The following is a 26,029-nucleotide window of genomic DNA, read 5'->3' on the forward strand; positions in this document are numbered from 1 at the left end:
CACCAAGCAGGATATAGCACTATGAAAGCAGTGTCAATGGGCCCCAACAGTTGTCAGTGCACTTTAATACTGCTATAAAGCAGTAGTGTGGCTCCTGCCTTTTACATACCGCTTTCATACCACTTTCATAGTGCAATATCCTGCTTGGTGTAGATTAGGCCATAGTAAATTAAGACAGCACATCACTATTGAGGGGGAGAGGAGACATTGTGAATGTCCGGAGGAGGAACAGCTTAACCATTGTAAAATACCACACTCATGTCTCATGCAGTAGCGAGTATTTATTGAGTCAGAAATACTTTCACATCACTTACTTACACAATGGTTTTTAAAATCTATGTTTATAGCTTAGGTGCTCCCCAGTAAAAGGAAAGAAGGAAAAAGAGTGTGATGGATTTGCTCCCCACCCTCCTCTGTAAAAATAATGTGGATCTGAAGAACATGGAAATTCCTCACATCTTCTCATAAACTCTTGTGCAGGTGATGCCTTTCATGATGCATTCCTAAGAAATAAAATAAAAATAATTTGGGACATAATTTGGGAGGCTCATCGGAAGCCTACCAAAGCAAACTGAGCCATCAACACAAATATCTGAGAATATTCACATATGCAGGAATATTATAGTCCAACTGTAAATGAGAAACAGGTCTTTGTTTTATTTTAATACTATGACAACATCATGAGTAATAATTTGTGCTGTGGCTAGTGATTTTGCTTAGGGTTCTAGCTTTTGCATTTGTGCACTTTTCCATCCCACCAGCGCCTTTTTACAAAGCTCTCAAAGCTGGTATTCAGCGGTAGCGTTTGGATACATCTCAAATGATGGTACTCCAGCCTTTCAGAAATCCGTGCTCAGCTGCGTTGCTCATGCTCCCTCCAGGTGAGCCAAATAGGTCTAAATCCAGAATCATATTGTTCAGTTCTGAGGTGCACAAATATTTACCTCAGCATGGTATGTAAGCTAGTACAGAGCCAACCTAAAATATCTTTGCACTTCCAGAAACATAATACTCAGCTCAGCTGGGATTCTTTGCTTAAATAAGAGTGCAGCTTGGAAATCCCTAAGCACACAGCTAACATTTGAAGCACATTTATCTTCTCTCCCTCACCCCAAAGGCTATTCCATGATTTACAATGCTTCTCCATTCTGAATATATTATGGCAAACCCCTCCCAAATCCATTTGCTACCCTGATTATTATTATTATTATTATTATTATTAATAATAATAATAATAATAACCTGATCATATGTAGCTTCATATTTTAAACTCAATTAAATCATAGCACCATCACAGCTGTGGGATAAAATAGAGTTTGCTTCTGCCACTTTGATTCACTTGGGAATAAGCAAGTGATCCTTTTATTGTTGAAAAGGGGAAAAAAAAGATTTTGAAAGTAAAGATAATAAAGCAAGCACCTGTATCCATGTGCATACCTGCCCAGTCACATCCCACTATAAATGTCTTTAAAACTAAGAAGACAGGAAGGATGCTTCCTCTCTCTGAAATTTGTAACTGATTGGTGTGCATATTGCCAGTCAAAAAAGGTTGGCTACACTCTTTTAAGTCCCACCGATTACAATGGAAGAATTAAGCACGTGGTTATCATTTTCTCAATGACATTAACGGGATGTAAAAGTGCTGTAACTTAGAAAGGGTTATGTCCAATGTGATTAAAATCAGTAACTTACCACCACCATTTTCCCATCAACTAGTTTCCTCCTTATTGTCGATTCCTTGCCATTCCACTTCTGCACTTGAACCAGAGCACCTTTTTCTAAGGTTACAACAGTCTGCAGGCCCAAAGAATAAATCAATGTGTGAGTATTTTGACTTAGACCAGGGCTGGGCAACTTAGGGCCCTCCAGAAATGTTGGTTTACAACTCCCATGATCTCTCAACTCTGGCTATGCTGGCTGGGGCTGATGGGAGTTGTAGGCCAAAACATCTAGAGCTCCACCAGTTTCCCACCCTGATTAGATCTTAGCAGAGTAAAGATGCTAACGGGGGTGCTCCTAGGGGTAGCAGGAGATGTGGGGCAGCCACCTACACCCCTGTGTTTCAAACCACATGTGATTATTTCTTAGGAGCATTTGATTATTTCTCAGGAGCATTTGTATATCTAGAACACTTGGTGATCTCCACCCAAGGAAATGATCTGGTTGACATCTGCTTAGGTTTAACAAAGTTGCAGCATCAAGAGCATAAGTGGAACAAGAGGAGCATGTGCCTACCCAAATAAGTAGCTCAAGCTGTGAACCTCCCCACTGCATTGCTGGACTCCTATGCATGGAAAAATACTTTTCACTTACAGATTATACCTGAATTTGGATATTAAAACAGGGTTGCAATCCCAAATATGCTTATTTGAAAATGAGTAAGACTAACTTCAGAGAAACTGGGTTTCTGCAAGAGGCTGTTAATCAGCTGTTAATCCACTGTATCTACTTTTGAGCTGAGCACCATATGAAGAGCATTTCCTTTTCTGCTTTTCTATTACATAACCTCTAGGTGGCACTGTGGTGAATAGCACAAATACACAAGAAAAAAGCATCTTTTTCATTTTTGCAATTAAATGCCACATTTCCACTGCTTTAAATTTTTCTTTTTGCTGAAAGTAGTCTTTACACACAGAAGTGAAACTGGAGAGTCAAGAATCCATAAACAACCATCAGTACAGAATGACAAGCACACAAAAAATGCCGCATGCAGAAAAGCTCTGGATTGGATGCAGATTTATGCTGAATCAGCTGTGCTGACAGAAGGGAACTGCCCCACCGCCTCCTCTCCATAGCAGTCTGAATGGGGTGAGCTGTGTGTGGGGCAGGGAGGATCCTCAAAAATCATGTGGAGGGACCTTCCAGGAGCTGAGCCCTTCTTTTCATGGAAGGTAAATCCTGGATCCAACCCAGTATGTTTAGAATGGAAGCATTGTAGTGAGATGTAATTTGTCTTTTGGATTTCCCCCCACATTTACACAAATTTGCACTTGCAGAAATGCTCAAATCCATCCCCCAAATGCACATTTTCATGCTTTAGCCTATGAGGGAAATGCGCATTTTCGGACAGTGATTTTTTAAAAAAATTTTAACGTATTTTTATATGACTAAATTTGCATAAAATTCCGGAAAGTTAAAAAAAGGTCCACAAGTGTGAGAAATCCGTGCACCTAGGGGAAAGCCATTCTGTTGTGGAATCTGCGGATTGTATTCATAGAAGTCCATACTCACTTGATTCCGTTGTGGATTTCTCCAGCATTACTAAGCAGAGCTGTGCAAAGTTCATAGTCCTTCCACATAAGCCCACTCTCCTGTTTACCACAAGTTTTCTTCATTTTGGTATTATAATTTTGTGGTGGTGATAGTGGGGTAGTAATTTTGTTGCTGTTGTTGTTAAATCTTTGCCAATCTAATGCAACTCACTGAGTTAAAAATCCTTGCCAGTCTAATGCAGTGATCTACTGCTAGGTCCAGATCTACCTTTTACTCTGCTGTACCTTACAGTGCTATGAAGGAGAACAAAGTGTTATTCGCCTCTGCAATGTGTAAATGCTGTATTTATGTATTATATTGTATTTAATGTTGTTCCTCGCCTCGATCCAGAGGAAGAGGCAGGTAAGAAATAATAATAATAATAATAATAATAATAATAATAATAATAATAATAATAATAGTATATTGAAAAATGCTATTCCTCACCTTGGTTTTCCTGTCATCTGCTGTGGTTTCTTGAAATTCCTGGCCCAACTTAAAAGTGATCTGTGTTTTTTTGAAAGTGCTTTCCGTTCTGATTGTGACCTCATCGCCTTTCATGCTGATGATGACTTTGGGTTTGGCCAAGCTGCCAAGTTTCCGGGTGGCCAAACCCACCCCTATAAGTTAGGTACGGAAAAATCATTTTATTCCATTTGGCAAGAAACTGTCTATTGTTTTACACATACTACAAAATCAATAGTGCTAAAAATATCTCTCTGAAAACTATAAAAGAAAAGAACCAGGTACATACAGTAAATAGAAGGGACAAGACAACTATTCAACACCAATATCCCTCACAAAGTTATATTGCAATAGGCAGATTATCAGGGCTTCCCAATTTATCGTGAAGACAAAGGTGAATTTCTTTGAATCAAATTATTGTGGGTTTAAAAATAACAGTCAGAATGACTGTATACAAGAGTGATTTAAAGAGAAGACTATTGCAGACAAAACTGCCAGTTCTTTCATGTAATAATCAGCGTTTTCACTAGCATGTGCAGATTAACTCAGTTGAAAGGCATTTCATTTAGGATGATAGCAAGAGATCTGTAAATTCTCTCTGTTGTTTTGATATGTGATAGCTGAATCACAGATATTAACTGTCACTTAATGTTATAGTCATTACTTGATGAACTCAATCTCCCTCTCAACATCTCAATTTAAGAAAAAGCAGGAGCACTCTCACATGAATACACTGATCCTACAAAAAATCCAGCCAGATTTGTTTTGAAGAAAAGAAAGTCTTGCATCATGCAATGATGTACAGACTCTCCCCATACACAGAAGTTTTTCAGTACATGATGGTCCATGATTCTTCACACATAGGTGTGAACTGTGAATGCAAAGCTGTTTATTGAAAATATAACATGAAAATCTATGTAACATCATGGCCAATAAGATACAGGAATTATTTTCTGCTCACATTTTAGAGTATATCAATACACCATGCAACACCATTTCAGATGTATAATCTGAAATAGTGTTGTATTTCAGGTTTTATATAATGTTCAAATAGCTATAACAATTTTAAACCACTGTTTAAAAAAGTCAGTTTTAAAAATCTTTTGTAAAACGTGATGTACAGGAAACCTGTGTATAACATGTAAATGATAGTAAAAGCTAATCTCTCCATTTCTGTTCCATAATTTTACCTAAATCATATTTCTTTTGACAAAATACCTAACCAAATTTATATTCCAAACATCTGGATCTATTGTATCATATCTTGGAGCTAAGAGAATTGAAGTTAAACATATTATATCTCAATCTTAAAGCTAACTGAATTAATTGCATTGATTTATAAAGTGGTAGCAATGTTGGCAATTTATGCTATTGTCATATGTGTTGCTGTTGTTCTTACTACCACAACCAAAGTTGGGGTAAACACCCTCCAACCACAAGCAAGAAAAACAAAAAGTCACAAAAACTGTTTAAATAAATGTATATATCTTGTTCTCATTGGCAAGTTACGTTACACTGCCCCAATTTTATTTCACAAATCTGTAAGTACATATATATGCATATAAGTGGCGTGTAGCATGTGCGTAAATAATTGGTTTCAATGTACTTTATTGTTAGCATTATTTACGCACATGCTACACGCCACTTATATGCATATATATGTACTTACAGATTTGTGAAATAGAATTGGGGCAGTGTAACGTAACTTGCCAATGAGAACAAGATATATACATTTATTTAAACAGTTTTTGTGACTATTTGTTTTTCTTGCTTGTGGTTGGAGGGTGTTTACCCCAACTTTGGTTGTGGTATTTCCAACCACTGCCTCCTTCTATTTAGCTTTTTACTACTACACCATCAGTATGCATGGCACTTTACAACAGGACAGGTTGTTGCAACACAGAACTTATAGTCTAAAATTATGCAATTTGTAAGCTAGCAATTTGTAACAAAATAACAAGGGAATATGTAACACTGTGTTATAGCCAATATTTCTGTAGAAGCACTACATTCATTCACAGTAAAAAAAAACACCTCTGTACCAGAAACATAGGCCCATCACTAGCAGCTGAAAATTCACCTTATACAAGACACTGAACAAAGCAAATATTCATTTCTCATCTGCTGTGAAAGGGAAGGAAAGAGTCTGAGCATGGTTAGTAAGACAGAAGAAATGAAGAATTGATTGTTTTGATCCTTTCTTTCAAGATGCTTACATATAAATTTAATGATCTGAGTGAAAAATCTCTCAAAAGAAGACACAACTAAAAAAAGTGCATGGGAGCAACAGCAATTTCCCAACCAAATCAAGTTAAATCTCACCCAGTTCTTTCATGTAATCATTAAAGTTTTCGCTAGAGATGAGTTTCCAGCTTCCCACAAATTTGTTGCACATTGTGTAGGTTTTGCAAAGCAGTGTCTCCTTGGGAGATCGGCAGGGACAGGAACAGCTCTTAGGAGGAGGTGAAGGATTGTGTGAGCCCCAGGACCAGTTAGCGTCTTTTTAAAAGAGAGCTACAACATGTCACGCTCACAGCTACCCAATGCACAGAGGCAACGTCAGAGGCCAAACAATGGGCACCTTGTCCCAAGCCATTCGTGTTTGTACCAAGAAGACTTGCAGCATTTGCCTGCCACGAACTCCTCCATTATGACATAAAGCAAAGCAGTGAGGAGGGTGATGGGACTAGAACATGAGCAGGCTGCTATTATGCCGGAAGAAAAATCCGGCACAATGCCACTGTGGAGAACAATATTTGGTTTTCAGAAGCATCTTATGAGGATGAGTGGATTGGATGTTTTTGAGAGAAAAGTAAAAGGCCTTGTGTTCAGAATGGAGAGAGACGTGTGTTGTCCACAGAGATAATTTGGAGAATGAAATATATGTTTTTTAAAAACAGATAACAAATATGTTGGGATCTCTAGTTGAAGTCAAGGCTAAGATTTGAATTTATAGTGCTACAGCCTGAATTGTATTGTGTTGTTCTCTTATTGAAGATGCATTCCCACTACAATTTGAGCCTGCAGCATAAAGAATTATTAATTTTGGCTATTGGACAGTATATAAATGTAATACATATAACTGAGGAATCTTCACCTGGTGCCATTCAGCTGCATTATCACTGTCCACCAGTTATGCTTTGCCCACTTTAAATGTCACTGTATCTGTTAATCCATGAGAACATCTTCTCCCATTTGTCTACTGTGTACACTCATCCATGTGGCCCTGTGACCAGACAGATGCAAACCCACAGCTATCTTTCGGGCCAGCTCTAGTGCCATTTCCTTCATCATACTCTCCCTGGTCTCCAGTGAAACTGACAAGGTTGGGACAAAGCCTTGCCAGTTTCACTGATTGTGGGTTTACTGATATTTTTAATTGAAGTGTCACTCTATACACCAGGGCTTGGTGCCCATACATACCCTTTCGAATGAAACAAACAACTAAAACAAAACTCCTCCACTTCATCACTCCTGGCACAGTAGCAGCAATAGCAGAAGCAAAAAGAGATGGTTGGGTGGAACATTTCCAGCATTAGTGAAATGGACTTTCGTCTGGCCCTGTCAGTTTCACTAGAGAGCAGGAAAGGAAGACTCTGAGCTCCATCACACCACATTTCCCCCCTGGGTTGTCCCCGCACTATCCGCCTCCATTTCAACAGTGTGTCAAGCGCTCATAACTTTCATGTGTGTGTATTGTTGCGCAATTTCAGTGCATCCTTTCACCTGTGTGGGCTCGCATCACTAACATATCACCCTGTCTCCTCCCTTCTCCATCCCCTTGCAGTTCATTGGTTGTTGTGGCTGGGAGGGACTTTGAGATGGATGTGGATGTAGGTTCCTTCCCCCACCCTAATTCTTATTTTCCCATGTTTTATTTTTTTATTTCTGTGCAAATGCAATTGAATGCAATTCTGGTAGGCTGGAATGGTGTAATGATGCAATGGTGTATTTAAGAGATTAAGGGATTAGGGAAAGTTGACCTCTTGCATGTCCACAGACTGGTCTACCTATCCTCGTTTCAATGAAATAGTGTTGCACTATAAAACTTAGGAGAAAGTGGGCGGGGGAGAGAAAAAGAACACACAATGCTTTCCCTAGGATCCTTATACACAGAGTTGGAGGACCGAAAGTACGATGGACCGACTCAGCGAGCTCCGTACCAATGATCCAGCAGGTGTTCCCAAGGAGAATGATGAGGAAAGGAAATTAAAATGGCACACTGGAGAACCACACTGCCCTCCACTTTCATCAGCAACACCACCCTACACTCATGCTCTTCCACAGACACACCCCCAACAGAAAATCGGGATGATCCAAAATAGCATCAAAAAGGAAATTACATGGGAATGGAATAATGATGTTATCACGCATGTAAAAAAAACCCTAGACTTTCCCCACACAAAAATAAAATGGAAGAGAAGAGGGAAATGGTGTGATCACAGCAGGATGGGTACAACGTCATGTGAGTGCTGTGTGGCAAAAGTGGACACCAGGCATGTCGTTAAAGCACTGGTGTGATGGAGCTCTCCATATTGGTGAAACTGACAAAGTTTCCCCTCCACTCTTCTATTGTGAAAGGAGAAGTGAAAATGTGGGAGGAGAGAGGGAGAATTCAAAATCGGTATGACTGTATAGAAAAATGATGGTGGAAGACTCAAAAAATATTTATTTATTTAAACATTTTTGGCCACCTTTCAGAGCCAAAGCTCTCGCAAGGCAGCTTAGAACAATAAAATACTTAAAAATGCTCTTCAGTTATAGTACATCTGTTCAAAAATGACAAAAAAACCTGAGGAAGGCTAAAGTAGGATAATAAATCTAACTTCTTTCATAGCCATCCATCACTTTAAAAACCTGATATAAGCACTAAAATTCTGTATTTCACAAATGCACAGCAATAGTAGGAGAGAAGCTCTAAAGTAATGAATATGAAATCCGTCCACATAGTAGAAAACTTTTGCTCAGGATGGTATTACTACTTGTACATGTTGTTTTACAAAGAATGAGAGGACACTATAGTATAGCACCACCTAGAGGCAATGTAGCAGATATAGCTCTGAACTCAGTTTTGTGATGAAACCAAAAGTAAACATAGTGGTACACTTCTTTGTGTAGAAAAGCTCATAGAGAAAGGGCTTATTTCCATAATGTTGTAGGGAGACATGGACTGGATAAGGGGCAAAGGAGAGAGAGGAGTCAAAGAGAAAACTAAGCCTTTTTTCAGCAAGATGGAAGGAGCATCCCCAAAGCATCCTGGGAAGTAATGATTGAAAGCTCCTGCCTGCTTCCAGAAAGCCTGTTTCTAGAGCATCTTTTCCTTTCTTCCTTTCTTTTTTTGTCTGGAAAAGATCAGGATCTTTCAGCAAACAAGTGGACAAGGGGAGAGAGAAGGGCTATTGACCAATAGGGATGACTTAGTGGATAAAGTGGCAGTTACGGGAACTCTGGGGGAAAGTGACCACGTCATACTTGAATTCTTGATTATGAAGGAGACAAAAGTTGAGTATGGCCATACATGTACTCTGGATTTTAGGAAAGCTGATTTTAATAAACTCAGAACTATGATAAGTAAGGCCCCGTGGCAAGTGAGCCTAATGAGAAAAGGAGTGCAGGATGGGTGGGAGTATTTTAAAAATGGAAATTTTAAAGGCACAGTTACAAACAATTCCAACAAGGAGAGAAGATAGAAGACAACAGAGGAAACCAATGTGGCTCCACAAGAAGCTTAGAGATGACCTAAAAACAAAAAAGGATACATATAGGAAGTGGAAGGAAGGCCAGGCTACAAAAGAAGAGTACAGACAGGTGGCGCAGAAGTGCCGAAATGGCGTCAGGAAGGCTAAAGCTGTGAATGAGCTGAGATTAGCGAGGGATGCTAAAAGCAATAAAAAGGTTTTCTTCAGATATGTGAGTAGTAAAAGACAGAGGAAAGAAATGGTGGTTCAACTGCTGAATGAGGATGGCAAATTGTTAACAGATGACAAAGAAAAGGCTGAAGTGCTCAATTCCTACTTTGCCTCAGTCTTCTCCCAAAAGCGGGTCTATGACCCTCTGGAAAAAGTGAAGCAGAAGTTGAGGGGGCAGGATTGCAGTTTGAGATTGATAAATAAATGGTCAAAGAACACCTAATTTCCTTGATTGAGTTCAGATCTCAAGGGCCCAATGAACTGCATCCTACAGTAATGAAGGAGCTAGTGGAAGAACTCTCAGAACTTTTGTCTATTATCTTTGCAAAATCATGGAAGACGGGTGAGGTGCTGGACGACTGGAAGAGGGCTAACGTTGTCCCTATCTTCAAAAAGGGCAAAAAGGAGGAACCTGGGAACTACAGACCAGTCAGTCTGACATCCATCCCTGGGAAAATTCTGGAGCAGATTATAAAGAAGTCAATCTGTAAACAACTTGAAATCAATGCAGTGATTTCTAGAAGCCAACATGGATTTGTCAGGAACAAATCCTGTCAGACTAATTTGATCTCATTTTTTGATCGGGTAACCTCCTTTGTGGACTGTGGGAATGCTGTGGATGTCATATATCTTGACTTCAGCAAAGCTTTTGACAAAGTACCACATGACATTCTGATTAACAAACTAGCTAAAAGTCGGCTAGATGGAACAACTATTAGGTGGATTCACAGTTGGCTACAGAATCGGACTCAAAGAGTACTTATCAATGGAACCTTCTCAAACTGGGGAGAGGCAACGAGTGGGGTGCCACAGGGCTCAGTCCTGGGCCCAGTGCTCTTCAACATTTTTATTAATGATTTGGACGAGGAGGTGCAGGGAACGCTTATCAGATTTGCAGATGACACCAAATTGGGTGAGATAGCTAATACCCTGGAAGACAGAAACAAACTTCAAAGTGATCTTGATAGGCTGGAGTGCTGGGCTGAAAACAACAGAATGAAATTTCATAGGGATAAATGCCAAGTTCTACATTTAGGAAATAGAAACCAAAGGCACAGTTACAAGATGGGGGATACTTGGCTCAGCAATACTCCAAACGAGAAGGATCTTGGAATTGTTGTAGATTGCAAGCTGAATATGAGCCAACAGTATGATATGGCTGCAAGAAAGGCAAATGCTATTTTGGGGTGCATTAATAGAAGTATAGCTTCCAAATCACGTGAGGTACTGGTTCCTCTCTATTCGGCCCTGGTTAGGCCTCATCTAGGGTATTGCGTCCAGTTCTGGGCTCCACAATTCAAGAAGGACGCAGACAAGCTGGAGCGTGTTCAGAGGAGGGCAACCAGGATGATCAGGGGTCTGGAAACAAAGCCCTATGAAGAGAGACAGAAAGAACTGGGCATGTTTAGCCTGGAGAAGAGAAGATTGAGGGGAGACATGAGAGCACTCTTCAAATACTTAAAAGGTTGTCACACAGAGGAGGGCCAGGATCTCTTCTCGATCATCCCAGAGGGCAGGACACAGAATAACGGGCTCAAGTTAAAGGAAGCCAGATTCCAGCTGGACATCAGGAAAAACTTCCTGACTGTTAGAGCAGAATGACAATGGAACCAGTTACCTAGGGAGGTTGTGGCCTCTCCCACACTAGAGGCCTTCAAGAGGCAGCTGGACAACCATCTGTCAGGGATGCTTTAGGGTGGATTCCTGCATTGAGCAGGGGGTTGGACTCGATGGCCTTTTAGGGCCCTTCCAACTCTGCTATTCTATGATTCTATGAGTCAGGATTCTAGGGTGGTTTGGGAACTGATCTTTCTGGGAGGAGTGTTGGTTTTATCTGATCAAAGCTGGTGCAAGGCCTCTGAAATGCTCCTTGGCAAGAGTTGGGTGTGTGAGTTGTATGTGAATGTGCAAATACATACACCCACGCCTGCAGCACCTGCCACCTCAGTAGATGCCAGGTTTAGTCCTTGGGGCCAAAAAGTTCATGCATCACCGATGCAGAGAAAACAACTCATTACCTGACTGTGTGGGGCCGTCTATATGGCTGTCAACTTGCAGCCATCATGGGGCTTTTCCCTGAAGCTCCACATTTAAAAAGTTGGGGACTTACCCCAACTTTTTCCCTTGAAGCGAGGTCACCATGGTCCTTCCACCATGTGACCTGGTGTTGGCATCAAGCTGGGGGTGTTCCCGGGCAGATGGCAACCACTGATAGGTTGCAGGAGGCTGGGCAGGGGGTGGGCCTGACGTACCGAATGGCCACTGAACAGCCTGTGCCCCCTTCTGCCATGGGGATTTCCCGCCCCCACCCTACAGAAGCGAAACCACTGGGTTTTCTCTGTAGAGTGGCAAAAGTGGAGCCATGAAAGAAACTTCTGAGTTTATGGAAGCAAACTCCAGTACCACAGGCAGTAAGCCTATATACACCAGTTCATGGATGGAATCATGGATGGAAGAGTGCTGTTGCACCCGTATCCTGCTTGTACGTTTCTGGTTGACACCTGTTTGGCCTGTGGGAACTGAGTGCTGGACTAGATGGACCCCTGGTCTGATCCAGCAGTGCTCTTCTGATGTTCTTATGTTCAATATACCTGTCAAGATAACCCAAAGCCTTTTGACCTCATATGAATTTTAACAGAGTCAGCAGGGCAGATGTTTTAAAGTGGCAATTAGACAAGGTTTTGCTACCTGTATGCAAAATGCCAGCAACATCTGTTGCTAATTTGCATCTATAGTAGAGATGTACTATCTCTAATCTGTTTTGTTTTGCTTTTGTGAGTAATAGCACTAAACAAGGATAACTAGGCAGACGTACAGCCTGATCCTCCACCCATTTTAGATTCCAAACATATTAACATTTTAACTGATGATTCTTTTGAATCTATTGTAATGTTTGGTTTCATAAACTACTTAATTTTTTTGGATAGTGGAGCAGTATATACATTTATTAAATAATCAGAAGTAAAACCCACTGAGTTCAATAGGGCTTACTCTCAGGTAAGTGGATATAGGATTGCTCCTACTTGCAGGGCTGATTCCAGAGAGTGGTATTGGGGGATTCCTGTTCTACCCCATGGCTATTAAGCTGTGGGGTGCCACAGGGCTCTATTCTATCCCCCATGCTGTTCAAATATGAAGCCACTGGGTCATTAGGAGTTTGGGGGTTGGGTGTCATCAGTATGCTGTTGATACTCAGCTCTACTCCTTCTTGTCATTGGAGTCAGCTGGGGTGGTGAAGGTGCTGGACCAGTGCCTGGGGGCTGTAATGGTCTGAATGAGGGCCAATAAACTGAAGCTGAATCCTGATAAGATGGAAGCTCTGTGGATTGGTGGTTCCCGAGTCCTAGAACTGGGTAAGCGATCTGTTCTGGATGGGGTTGCCCTCCCTCTGAAGGAGCAGGTGCATAGCTTGGGAGTACTCCTAGATCCATCCTTGTCACTGGAAACCCAGGTGGACTCTGTGGCATGGAGTACCTGGGGTCAGCTTTGGCTGATCCACCAGCTATGGCCTTTCCTTGGCAGAGACAACCTAGCCACAGTGGTGCATGCACTGGTAACTTCCCAATTAGACTACTGCAATGTACTCTACGTGGGGCTGCACTTGAAGATGACTCGGAAGTTGCAGCTAGTGCAAAATACAGCAGCTAGACTGCTGGCAGGCACGTCAAATGTTTTAACACCGTTCTTAAAGGAATTGCACTGGCTGGCTATATGCTTCCAGTTGGAATTCAAGGTGTTGGTAATGATGTTTAAAGCCCTAAATAGCTTGGGACCTCGATACTTGAGGGAGTGCCTCTCCTTATATATCCCTGCCCAAGACTTGAGATCTGTTGGAGGAGCCCTCCTCCGCATCTCACCAACGCAACACATACACTATGCTGGGACATGGGAGAGGGCTTTCTCTGTTGTGGCACTTCGAATGTGGAATGCCCTCACCTTGGAGGCCTGACTGGCGCCTACACTGACTTTATTCTGGCGCCAAGTAAAAACATGACTTTTTAACAAAGCCTTTAATGGTTAAATTCACCTGGCTTGCATGTTTTATTTATTTATTATTTATTTATTTAAAACATTTATATCCCGCTCTATATCAATAAGATCTCAGGGTAGCGTACAGATAAAAGCATACAGTATAAAACCAGTAAATATACACAGCTAAAAACAAATTAAACGAAGTTAAAACAATATATAATTTAAAAGCAGTAAAACTATTAAAACAGTTAAAACAATGTGCCTAGTGAATTCAACCATTAAAAGCTTTGTTAAAAAGCCATGTTTTCACTTGGCGCCAGAATAAAATCAGCATTGGTGCCAGTCGGGCCTCCAAGGGAAGGGCATTCCACAGTCGGGGTGCCACAACAGAGAAAGCCCTGTTTTAACTGTTTTAATTGTTTTTACTGCTTTTAAATTATATACTGGTTTTAACTTGATTAATGGTTTAATTTGTTTTTAGCTGTGTATATTTATTGTTTTATATTGTATGCTTTTATTTGTATGCCACCCTGAGATCCTAGTGATATAGGGCCGGATACAAATGTTTTAACTAAATAAAATAAATAGCCATGGATAGCCTTTTCTAGGAATTTATCCAACCCCCTTTTAAAGCCATCCAAACACATGGCCATCACTACATCTTGTGGTAGTGAATTCCATAGTTTAACTATGCGCTGTGTCTGTCCTGAATCTCCCATCCATTTAGCTTCATGGGATGACCCCGGGTTCTAGTATGAGAGAGGGAGAAAAATGTCTCCCTATCCACATTCTCCACAGCATGCATTTTTTCTTTATATTTTTTATTGTGAATTTAACAAAACAGAATAAAAAATAAATCTTGAAAATAAAAATAAAAATAAAGATTACATACATAGAAATAACATCTTTTTTCCTATCAGATATACCATTCATAAAAATTTAGAAAAGGGAGTTATGCATAGATTTCAAGAAAAGCAGACCAAATATAGTACTGTCCTCAGTCCATTGCATTATGGGAGGTGAGGATTTATCCTTCCAATGTGATAGTATAAGTCTTTTAGCTGTCATAAGGGCTCTGAAAATCCATTTGCACTGACCATGTGTTAGCTTCCAAGAAGCCGGCATACATCATGCATAATTTTGTACACTTCTGTCATGCTTCCCCTTGCTCTCCTTTTCCCCAAGCTGTTGTAACCTTCCCTCATAGGGGAGATGCTCCAGTTCCCTGATCACAGTAGTTGCCCTTTTCTGCATTTTCCAGCTCTATAATATCCTTTTTTAGGTGTGGTGACCAGAACTGTACACAGTATTCTAAGTGTGGCTGGACCATAGATTTGTATAAAGACAGTATGATACTGACAATTTTATTCTGAATTCCTTTTCTAATAATGCCTAACATGGAGTTTCCCTTCTTTACAGCTGCTGCACACTGGGCTGACATTTTCATCGAACTGTCCACCACACCCCTAAGATCTCTTTCTTGGTCAGTCACTGCTAGCTCAGATCCCATGAGGTTATACTTGAAGATGGGATTTTTTGTCCCAACCTGCATCACTTTACACTTGCGGACAATGAACTGCATTTGTCATTTGGATGCCCATTCTCCCAGTTTGGAGAAATCCTTTATGAGCTCTTCACAATCCATTTTTATTGTAACCACCTTAAATAACTTGCTGCCATTGACAAACTTGGCCACTTCACTGCTCACTAATTCCAAATAATCTATGAACAAGTTTAAAAGCATTGGCCCTAATACAGATTCCCGTGGGACCCCACTATTTACTACCCTCAATTGGGAGAACTTACTATTTATTCCTACTCTCTGCTTTCTGTTGTTTAACCATTTACTGATTCATAAGAGGGCCTCTCCTCTTATTCCATGACTGCTAGGTTTGCTCAGGAGTCTTTGGTGGGGAACTTTGTCAAATGCCTTTTGGAAATCCAAGTAAGCAATGTCCACTGGCTCACCCCTGTCTATTGACATTCTCAAAGAACTCTAAAGGATTCATGAGGCAGGACTTACCTTCGCAAAAGCCATGTTGATTCTTTTTCAGCAGGGTTTGTCCTTCCATATGCTTACTAATTTTGTCTTTAATAATGCTTTCAACCAATTTACCCAGACATTAAGCTGACCAACCCGTAATTTTCTGGATCCCTTTTTAAAAATTGGTGTTACATTGGCCATCTGCCAGTCCTGTCATACAGTGGCAGATCTTAGGGACATGTTGCATATTTTGGTTAGAAGATCAGCAGTTTCATATTTGAGTTGAGAACTCTGTGATGGATACCATCTGGGCTTGGTAATTTGCTTTCAATTTATCAATAAGGTTGAGAATTTCATCTTTTGTCACCACTATTTGCCTTAGTTCTTCAGACTCCCTTCCTGAAAACATCAGTTCCAGCACAGGCTTCTGTTCTATATCTTCTGCAGTGAACACAGATGCAAGGAATTCATTCTGCTTCATTCAGCAATCTTCCTGCCCTCCTTTAGTACCTCCTTAACCCCATTGTCATCCAACAGTCCAACTGTTTCCCTAGCTGGTTTCCTGCTTCTGATATATTCAAAGAATTCTTTGTTTGAATTGTTAGTGATATGCTCTTCAAAATACTTTTTGCATCTTTTTGTCTGCTTGCATCACCTTTGTGCAAACTTGTGCTCCCTTTTATTTTCCTCACTTGAGCAAGACTTCCATTTTCTGAAGAAAGCCCTTTTTTCTATAATAGCTTTCTTGATACTGCTAGTTAACCATGCTGGTGACCTCTTGGACTTGGTGCTACCTTTCCTAACCTGTGATATACATCCAGTCTGAGCTTCTATTATTGTGGTTTTGACTGAGTCACCTCCATGCATTTTGAAGGGACTTAACTCTCTTGATTTCCCCCTTTCATCCTCCTTTCACCAGTTCCCTCATTTTGGAAGGAACTGATTCTTCTGGGATGGTTATAAGTAACCTCCACACTTTCCGATATGTTGACTGAATGGATCCCTTGCCTATGTATACCAGTTCAGACTTTTATCCTGCTAGTCTGGTTGTGTATTCTGCCCATGATCTGGTGCCAATCAGACATCTCTCCCATCCACACCCCAAATCATTTTAACTTGATTTTAACTTAATCATTTTAACCTGCGATTTCTACAAGCAAAGCATGTGTGCTGGCTGCAAGCTATGGTCTCTCCCATCTAGATGAGCTTCTCTCAGCCCTGAAGTTACCTTATGAAGCACAGATTGACCTAGAGACTTCTTGCAGCAATCTACTATGGCTTTCTAACACAAACCATGTTCCCGTAACCCATTTTATTAGCTTGACCAGTATACGCAGTGTTGGAATTGTATTATTCTGAGCAGGAGAAGAAAACTATTTCTGGCTTCATGCAAGCCAGAAGGATATCATATTAGCTCACTCTCAAGACAGTTTTCCAGCAGCTAATTCTAACTATGGGTGCTTCTAGATGGACAGCATCTTTAATCAGAAGTCTCTGGGTGCTTCCACACCAAGGGCTCAATCAGAAGGCATAGTGCAGCAATTCCATCCTGTCCTTAATGGATTTTCCACAGCAAGGAAAAAGACAGAAGAAGTGGTGGGAAAATATGGGAGGATTACAAATGAAAGACAACAACATATGGACACCCCAATAAAATTCTGTAAATGAGGCAAGGCATAAAACACATAAAAGCCTCCTCTGGGATTCCTCAGTTTCAGATAGAAAGTACATGTATATAGTTCAGCTGTACAGCTCCTGCTCAGATGATTTCTCTAGTGTAAAAATGATTTGTTCAACCTCTGCTTATGTCAGGTTTTTACTTTGCTATTTAAGAGTGAATTAGCACAACTTGGCAGATCCAACAAATGGAACCTGAAAATCCACCCTCAGAATAATTCTTATTCAGCTTCCCTCATAAAATGCAATGACAAGACCAGACCAGTATTGGCTTCTTTTTCCCTGTCTCAAGGTGAGCACTTTATTGAATAACCACAATACTTCAGATTAGATACAAGGGTGCCTTGGAATTGGCTTGTCAACATCGCCTTTCTTTGAAGAATGCAATTGCCGTGTGAGACTTTGCTCTCTGAGCCGAGCTTCATCCTCGTGCTTCGGGGCCCTGTTAACTGCACAGAAGGGAGTCTTCATGCTTTCTCATAGATTCTAATGGAGATAACATTGTTCATAGCACATTCCTAGGAGGGAGAAGACAGAAAAGTCAATGCCTCATCAGTATTCAGTAGCTTCGCACAAGTATTTCAAGCAAGTTGCACCGGTATTCAGTTATCCAAATAAGGTATTGCCATAGTGGAAAGTTACAGGAATATGATGAAAGAAGCCAACAGTGAGTCAGTAGCTAGACTTGAATCAAGCCACCTGTATCTTCTGTTCACATCCCTTGCAGTGTTTGTAGTCATAGGAGTACCTTCTTCCTCAACTAGATCACTGGAGAACAAACACCCCCCACCTTCAGAAGAAACCACTTATTTCTGGAGGGCACCAAGTTGGGGAAAAGCTAGTTTATGGGTCCTGAGATCTCAGGCACTTCAATCTCTTATGCCTCTCCCCTCCCCTCTCTTCCTAGTCTGGGGTCAGCCCTGCTGCAGGTATCACCACCTTTAATGTCAACTGATGGCCTCCGAATTATTCAATTTCTTCTAAAGCAGACCAGGATGGCAGTTTCCCTTGCTTGCTTATAGATAACATCCATACAGGTGGATGTTACAACAGGTGGTATTGTTTAACTTTGAAAAGAACTGAATAAGGAGAGCCATGATAGAGGTGTACAAAATTATACATGGTGTGGAGAAAGTCCATTTCCTTCCCCTCTCATCATACTAGAACTGCAGTTCATCCCATGAAGCTCATTGGTGGGGGACCCAGGACAGATAAAAGAAAGTACTTCTTCACACATTGCATAGTTAAACTATGAAATTCTCTTCCATGAGATGTGGTGATAGTCACTAATTTGGAGGGCTTTCAAAGGGTATTGGACAAATTCATGGAGGATGAGGCTATCAATGGTTACTAGTCTTGATGGCTATATGCTGTCTCTAGTATCAGAGGTAGTATGCTTTTGTACCCTGGTTGGGAACTTGGTTTGTGTGGTTGTACTCACGTCCTTCTTGTGGATTTCCAGTGAAAAGCCAGTGTGTGTAAAATAAATGCTGGACTAGATGGACCCTTGGCCTGATCCAGCATAGCACTTATGTTCTTAAGCTTTGGATTTTGGTCCAACTGTTGCTTTATTGTCTGCTTTTAGATGCTCTCACTTTTAGTTCCAATTTTAGGCATTTATGCTGCTCAACTTGGTTAACTGCTTTTGAATATATTCCTAACGGAAGGCAGTACATAAATGTCGTGATTAAGAGGGACATGTTTTTCTGACAAAGAAACCAAGGCCATAGCTAGACCTAAGGTTTATCACTGGATCGTCCAGGGGTCAAACCTGTTCATGTAGGTGACACACAGGGGATCCAGTGCTCAGGCAGGGGTGAACCCTGGATGATCCCAGGATAAACCTTAGGTCTAGCTGTGGCCCAAATTGTTTTGGTGAAAAAGCTAGTTTATGGTTTGTCTGATACCATTTACATTTCTGTACAAATGAAGGGAAATGCACAGACTAGAATTTGGTGCAAAAGTTAGAAGAGTCACCAGACTTTCCTATAACTAGATGTTGACAGCATAAAGCATCATTTCATTCAATTGCTTGGATCCTCCCTTAAATTGAGCACTATGCCCTGGGCTGGTAGTTTTCCACATGTCCATGCATGTAAAGTGAACTGGGCGGTTTTTGTGAACCGCCCAGAGAGCTCCGGCTATTGGGTGGTATAGAAATGTAATAAATAAATAAAAAAATAAAATAAATAAGTTCAGGAAATCTGGATGAATCCAACAGCCAACATGAAAACCAAGAAACTTGTTGCCAGTTCACACAAGTAAGCTGGCCACTTACATCGCCATGGGATTGTTCCTTTAGACAGGCTGTACCAGACTTCATGGCAATTGTCTTTCAGGTTAAGACAGCACATTCCAGCTGCTAGATTTGCTAAGTTGCTGCCATTCATGGTTTTTCATGGTTTTAATTTTTGTGAATCACCCAGAGAGCTTTGGCTATTGGGCGGTATAAAAATGTAATTAATCAATAAATTCACAATGATGTTTCCCCTTGAGATTCTACACAGTAGAGTGAAAAGCTGGCTGGCAATTTCTCTCTCATTGTGACACAGTCCTCAACTTAAGTCAGTATTCTAGCCACTGAAGTGATGTCTTGGAACTACACATGTCATTCGGCCAGAAGCCCAGGTCCCCTGCTTACCTGGGCCCCCCTGTTTTTGCCATGACGTGGGTGCCTTGGCAGGAAAGGAGGTGTGGGGCTGGGTCAGTGGGGAGAATTGGATGCTGCCCCTATTGTTTAATTTAAAATTGGTTGCAAATGAGTTTAGGTTTTCTATATCCTCCAACTCAAATGCAAGGTAGCATTGTGCCCAACTCTGTAGTATGGCTCCCGTAAAATGAGAATGGCTATGTTTCACTGAAAAATTGCCTAAATGCCCATATTTGTAAATGGTCCAGGAATTTCATGGTCCAGCACAATAGGTGAACTGGTTCTCTGCTAGGACTACACAGGGCACATAGTACATATTTCTCCTGCAATGTAGAAGAAATAATGGTTTTGCTTTGGTTTTATTTTCTCCAGTCATACTTTTACATATCCATCTTTGCCACTCATTAGAAATGTTGGGGAAGGCGGGAGGAGAATTGAACTCACCACAATCAGCTTGCTATCTTCTATTTTCCTTTTTATTGTGGTCTCTTTGCCATCCCATTTCTGCACATGATTGAGTGAGCCGTTGTCTAGCGTCACAACACTCTGCCAAGAAAAGAGTTGATATCCAGTTAGTACAGGAAAGCAGAAACAGACAAACAGTTCAAAACTATGGCGCTGCCTGTTACACTTTTGGAAGTTTTGACATATTTTAGTTCTGACCTAGCTAGAGGTTTACAAGTTGTAGAACTGACCATGGAAGAAGAGAAGCTTAGAGTCAAAACAGACATTACTTTGAAACCATATCTAGCAGGTACGTTTTACTCTAGAGATACTGCTTTGGGACATCCCTTTCCTGCCTGCTCCACTCCCTTGGCTGACCAAGAACAAAAAGTTGGACTTAGCATAAAGTGGCGTTCTGGTCAACGATGGATGGAGCAGGCAGACCCACCCAGGTTTGTTAGGCATACAGTGTTGGTTATGAGGGATGTGTTCACGTGGTGCCCTATAGTTAGGGACTCTGCTCAAGTCCTCTTTTGCTTTCTTTTTCAAAGTTGATGGTTAATGTTGGACCAGTTTTTCTTTCCTAAGCTGAGGCAATCCTGATAACTGAGATGAGTTCTTCCCTTTCCAGAGTGGCAAGAACTCTGTTTGATTGGCCCTGCCTTCCACGGAGGTGGAGATAACCATCTGTAGTTACATAGGGCCCAATTCAGATCTTAAAAGCCCCCCATCCCCTGTGCTAAGGCCCCAATTCAGATCAGCCTATTTGCACCTACACTAGAGTAAAAGTGAAAGACCATGTAGCTGGTAGATACGGATTTGAAGTAATGTCTGTTTTGGTTCTCATCATCGAATAATCAGGGCTGCTCAGGTTGGATTTTTGTACTGAACAACCAGGAGTGGGTATTTGCCTGACGAAGGTTACAGAGTAGATGCTTATCTGAAGGGATAAGTGGAGAATACCCTCCTATTCTCTATAATGCCAGTGGAGTTTATCAAGCAACTGTGAATCAGGAAGGTGAGAGACACGCACACTGCCCTTAGATCCATTTCTTAGTATAGCAGCTGCCGAAACCTTGATTTGAGTTAGGGATTAGTCTTGGAACTCATTTAGGAGAAAACAGAAGGTTGCCCAAGTGATGAGCAGATTGCATCTCACTGAAAAGCCATCACCAATATTGAATATAACAAGATTCAGCTACATGTATGTCTAGAGCTCATCTAACTTCAGAAACTGCCTAGGAACTACATCCCAAAGGTCTCCCAAGGCAATTCCTTCATACTTTGCTGAAGATGCCCAAGGCACACCACCTTCCTCCACTCCAATTAGTGCCTTTGAGGTCTACCCTGCCAATCTCACCCCCAACAGCACTTTAAATTATGGTATATTCTCCCCAAGACTCAATCAGGAACAAATCTGAAGGTAAAGAACAAGAACTCACCTTTACTTTCCTGTCGTCTGCTGTGGTCTCATCAAACGGTTCCCCCAGTTTGAAGGAGAGTTCTGTGGTCTTTAAACTGCTCTCCGTTTTGATGGTTATGACATCGCCGTTGCAGCTGATGATCACATTCGGCTTGGCAACGGTAGCCATCTTCCTGGTGGCAAAGCCCACACCTGAAAGCCAAGCCAAACCTTATTAAGCTCTCCTGCATTCATCATAACCTGCTGGGTGTCTTTGAAGGTCACCAAGGACACAACACTAGGAGCCAACATGGGTAATACCAAATTCCACGGAGTAAGATTTTGCACTTGACATGGATTAGTAGGCAAGGGGGGCTGAAAGTGTCCTCTGTGCAGGCTTCTCACATCATCTTCTCCTTAGCCAATTTTCTCCTGGTGAAGGTTACAGCTGGTCAAAGTTTTATTGGAGAAAAGGCATTTCCCAGCGGAGTATTCCCAGGGCGGGGTTGGAGAGCTGAAGTGTTTAGCCCTTCTTAGAGCATGTAATATATTGCAAAGCGTAGAAGCCCTGCTGGATCAGACCACAGGCCAAACTCTAGGGTCTCTAACATGACACCCATGGACACCAATATGCCAACTGACACCTTTCTTGGCATCCACCAGGTTACCCACCCTCCTAATTTTTAATTTTCTTTAATCTTTTAAAGAGTTTTTTAAAAAAAAATCAATGGGGAGGTTGGCATGCTGCCCCCCATGATTATCTTTATTTGGGTTCAAAAGAGTGGCTTTATTTCAGAGCTCAGCACCCTGCCCCCCTCTGCCTTTTACTTAAGTTCTTGAGCAAGTTACTCTTCTTTTAGGGTCAGCAGTTGGCTTTCTGGGAAATGAGGGTTTTGTAACTGGCCACAACCACCATGGCAGCCATTTTATGAATGGGCAAACCGCTCTCTGGCACCCATGTTGTGAGAGTGCCTACAACACTCTCAATATTCCAAATGTGTCTACTAACCCAGAAAGGTTGGAGATTCCTGACCTATCTAGTCTGGCATCACGTTTCCCACCATGGCAAATCAGGTGCCTCTGGGAAGCTGACAAACAGGAAATGAGGACAATAGCTCTCTCCCACTCTTCCCTAGCAAGTGGTATTCAGAAGGGTGTTGCCTCTGATCCTGGAGGTGGCATAGAAGCCATCATGATTAGAAATTATCAACAGATAAATTCATGGACAAGACTATGAATTTTAAAGTCAGCTATGTTGATGGCAGTCATCACATCCTGTGGCAGGAAATCCCATACTTTAAGATGAGCTCTTGTGCTCCTCAGGCGTGGCATGGCTGGTGGCCATGTGCCAGCGTTAACTCCCTGCCCCCAAGTGATTAGGTCATCATCCTCTTAAGCAATATTTGACATTTGCTTAATTTTATTTACAGAATGCTACTATCTGTACTTTGTGATTTTGTCTTTGCCGTTGCTTTTAGTTTGCTGGAGATTATGCTTTTGTTTTTGTGCTTTTTATATTTTCCAAGCTACTTTTAAGAGAAAAACTAAGTTTCTTAAAAAAAGAAGAAAAAAAAAGAGTAAACACTAAATAAACTAAGGGCTATATAAACGATGCTCCTTGCCTTATGTGAATTTGGCACTATCTAGATGCACCAGCAGCATCATGTTTGGCAAAGGACGCTTCGTACTGACTGGTCTCCACAAGCCTTCGTTCGCTTGAGGTTTAGTGACTACTATAATTTTAATTCCGTAAGCATTAACTACACCCAAACTACTAATTGGATTAGCCAATTAAGCCATTTGTTACGCAACTTTCGTGCTCAAGTGAATGGGATTGCCCTGGAGTAAGTGGGCTGCAGCCAGAACCTTTATGGCAAGTCGAATTAAATGGAGTAAGGGCACAATCCTGTGCAGGTTTAGAAAGCTGGGCATGTTAGGAGTTGTAGGACTTTTTAAAATAATAATAATAATAATAATAATAATAATAATAATAATATTTTCCTATTTAAACATTCACAGCATTGCACTCATAAGATAACTTGTAATTAGCTAGTTATTTGAACACATCAGAAGCACCTTGCAATTTTAAAGAGGAAAGTTTAGTTAGTTGGGATGTTGCCATTATTAGATTTAGGCAAAGAAGTGGCTGAGCAGATGCAGCCATGGAATAGGATACTGCTGCTGCTTTATAGCTGGTCCTACTATCCATCTAAGCCCAGCATTGTCCTCTCCAACAAGCAGCAGCTCTCTGGGAAAACCTTCCCCAAGTTGTCACTCTCCAGTTGTGTCGGACTGCAACCCCCATCACCTCCACCAGCACAAGCATGGTGGCTGTGGATGATGGGGATTGAAGTCCAACACATCTGGAGGGTGCCAGATGAGGAAAGGATGCCCTACAGCAGGGGTCTTCAATTTTGGAGAAGCCCTCAGGGGCCCAAAGCAAAGAGGAGGGAGGCCCCCAAATAACCGCATATTTTAGCTTAAATCTCTTACTGCAAGGAATTAAGCCTGTGCAGCAGGATTTTAACTTCTTAGAGTAGTCCTAAGGTCTCAGACAGAGGTCTTCTGCATCAGTTGCTACTAGAAATCCTTTCAGCTGGGAGATGCCAGAGACTGAAGAAGAGACCTCCCACATGCAAAGCACGTGCCCTTACACCAAGCTACAGGCCTCCTCAAACTTGAGCGGGTTAGAGAAATTAAGCTCTAACCCAGTTCAAATATATACTCACACCATGTCTCTTGACTGCACATCAAATGCATATTAAAATTGGAAGGATGCTGGGGAGGGGATGTACATACAGATTTTCACTACAGTTAAATAATTAGATTGAACGGACCCAAAGCTACAGTTCAGTACCCAATTACTTGGCAAATACATTCCATTTAAGAAGAATCTGGGCATGTTCAATGTCTACGATCAGGCTAAATGCCCCATTTTTAATACCACAAAGCAGACCCTTCCAGATAAAAATAGATTCTGACCTACAAAAGTCCACAGTCAGGAAATACCTTGATTAGGACCAAGCAAAAGGCCACAAAATAGTGAGCAAACTTTCAAGCTAGTTCATTATGTTGTGAAATTTTAGTTGGTCCAATAAGAGGTACTACCTGATTATGTTTTTTGTTTATGACTTTTCCTAATGCACCAACACAGCTTCCCAGGCTGTTTGTTGTCTTTTTCAATACCCTTACAGCTCCATAGATTCAGTTAACATCAGTAGCAGACAAAGCTACTATGTCAGTAATTTTACTGTTGAGCAAAATACATTTTACTGTTCAACTAAATAATGGATTTCCCTTCACATTCTTGGGGTACCTGATGTCAGTAATAACGCCACACAAAAATCATGACTGTAGTTTAAATTATCTCTGGCTGCCTACAATTAAATATAGCTCCTTCATTAAGCCGCTACACTGTAAGCACCAGTTCCTTAAGAAATATGTATCTCAAGTCAAGTTGCTTTTATCATAAGTAAAGGCTCATTGAGTACAATAGAGATTATTAGCAGTCAGAACAGAAATCAAGCAGACCATTTTTGACAAACATGGGATCAGACTAAGTCTTGCAGAAATAACCTAATAAAAACTACACGGCATTCCACCACTACCTCTGTATACTGTCAGAAGCTTAATACCAAACTCAACAACTTAAAAACAATTTAGTACTTACGCTTTCCATATAGGTTGTTAAATTTATAACTAACCAAGCCTGCTTCCAAACTAGCAGTCACCATTTTAAAGGAGAAAAAAGATAAGTAAACAATTTCTACATTATAAAAAAAACTAACATGAAAGATAAAATTCATTAATAAAACCATATCAAGTCAGACACACAAAAATATTTTTTTCTTACCAAGTTCTTTCAAGTAGTCATCGAATTTATCACTAGAAACTAGCTTCCAAGTTCCCACAAATTGCTCACACATTGTGTAGGATTATGTTTCCGAAGGAATTTCCTTTAAAAAAAAAAAGCTTACTAGAAGCCACAAAGAGAACACCAACTCTACTCTAAAGCCCAATAATGACTTTAAAAAGTAGGCTTGACCATGTGACTTTTAGGATTAGCCAATAGTAACATCTCAAGGACTCCAATTAACAGGTTTTCCTCCCTTTCTCAGTAGGCCATAGTGCTATTAATCACTGAGATGTAGAGAACTATATTGTCAGCATTTAGTTTTTTCTCTTGAACAGCTATGGCAAGTTCTTCTGCTTTTTAAAAAAAAATATTTAAAGGCTCCTTCCTGGGAGAGAAACTTCCTTTGGTATTAGACCGT

The 26,029-nt window shown here is 41.0% G+C and overlaps 2 protein-coding genes across 2 annotated transcripts; both read right to left on the reverse strand.

Annotated features, from left to right (window-relative positions):
- Positions 1 to 263: 263 nt before the first annotated feature.
- LOC134401702 (myelin P2 protein-like) lies at positions 264 to 6,216 on the reverse strand. Its single transcript, XM_063130888.1, has 4 exons — positions 6,040 to 6,216; positions 3,700 to 3,872; positions 1,693 to 1,794; positions 264 to 503 (listed from the first exon to the last, which is right to left on the reverse strand). The coding sequence occupies exons 1-4, from the start codon at positions 6,110 to 6,112 to the stop codon at positions 453 to 455; spliced, it is 399 nt and encodes a 132-aa protein (XP_062986958.1). The 5' UTR covers positions 6,113 to 6,216; the 3' UTR covers positions 264 to 452.
- Positions 6,217 to 17,531: 11,315 nt separating this feature from the next.
- LOC134401697 (fatty acid-binding protein, adipocyte-like) lies at positions 17,532 to 25,766 on the reverse strand. Its single transcript, XM_063130882.1, has 4 exons — positions 25,609 to 25,766; positions 21,796 to 21,968; positions 20,354 to 20,455; positions 17,532 to 17,777 (listed from the first exon to the last, which is right to left on the reverse strand). Exons 1-4 carry the CDS (start codon positions 25,679 to 25,681, stop codon positions 17,727 to 17,729), a joined length of 399 nt encoding a protein of 132 aa, XP_062986952.1. The 5' UTR covers positions 25,682 to 25,766; the 3' UTR covers positions 17,532 to 17,726.
- Between the last annotated feature and the right edge of the window lie 263 nt (positions 25,767 to 26,029).

Source organism: Elgaria multicarinata, chromosome 7, assembly GCF_023053635.1.
Source record: "Elgaria multicarinata webbii isolate HBS135686 ecotype San Diego chromosome 7, rElgMul1.1.pri, whole genome shotgun sequence".
NCBI lineage: Eukaryota > Metazoa > Chordata > Lepidosauria > Squamata > Anguidae > Elgaria > Elgaria multicarinata.

Bases quoted from the DNA above. Each gene is read 5' to 3' on its own strand.
- LOC134401702 (XM_063130888.1), bottom strand. From the start codon at position 6,112: ATGTGCAACAAATTTGTGGGAAGCTGGAAACTCATCTCTAGCGAAAAC. The intron at 1,795-3,699 runs GTGAGGAATAGC...TTGGGCCTGCAG, and splicing joins CAGATGACAGGAAAACCAAG to ACTGTTGTAACCTTAGAAAA. The intron at 504-1,692 runs GTAAGTTACTGA...TTTATTTCTTAG, and splicing joins TTGATGGGAAAATGGTGGTG to GAATGCATCATGAAAGGCAT.
- LOC134401697 (XM_063130882.1), bottom strand. From the start codon at position 25,681: ATGTGTGAGCAATTTGTGGGAACTTGGAAGCTAGTTTCTAGTGATAAA. The intron at 21,969-25,608 runs GTAAGAAAAAAA...CTTGGCTTTCAG, and splicing joins TGACTACTTGAAAGAACTTG to GTGTGGGCTTTGCCACCAGG. The intron at 20,456-21,795 runs GTGAGTTCTTGT...TTTTCTTGGCAG, and splicing joins CAGACGACAGGAAAGTAAAG to AGTGTTGTGACGCTAGACAA.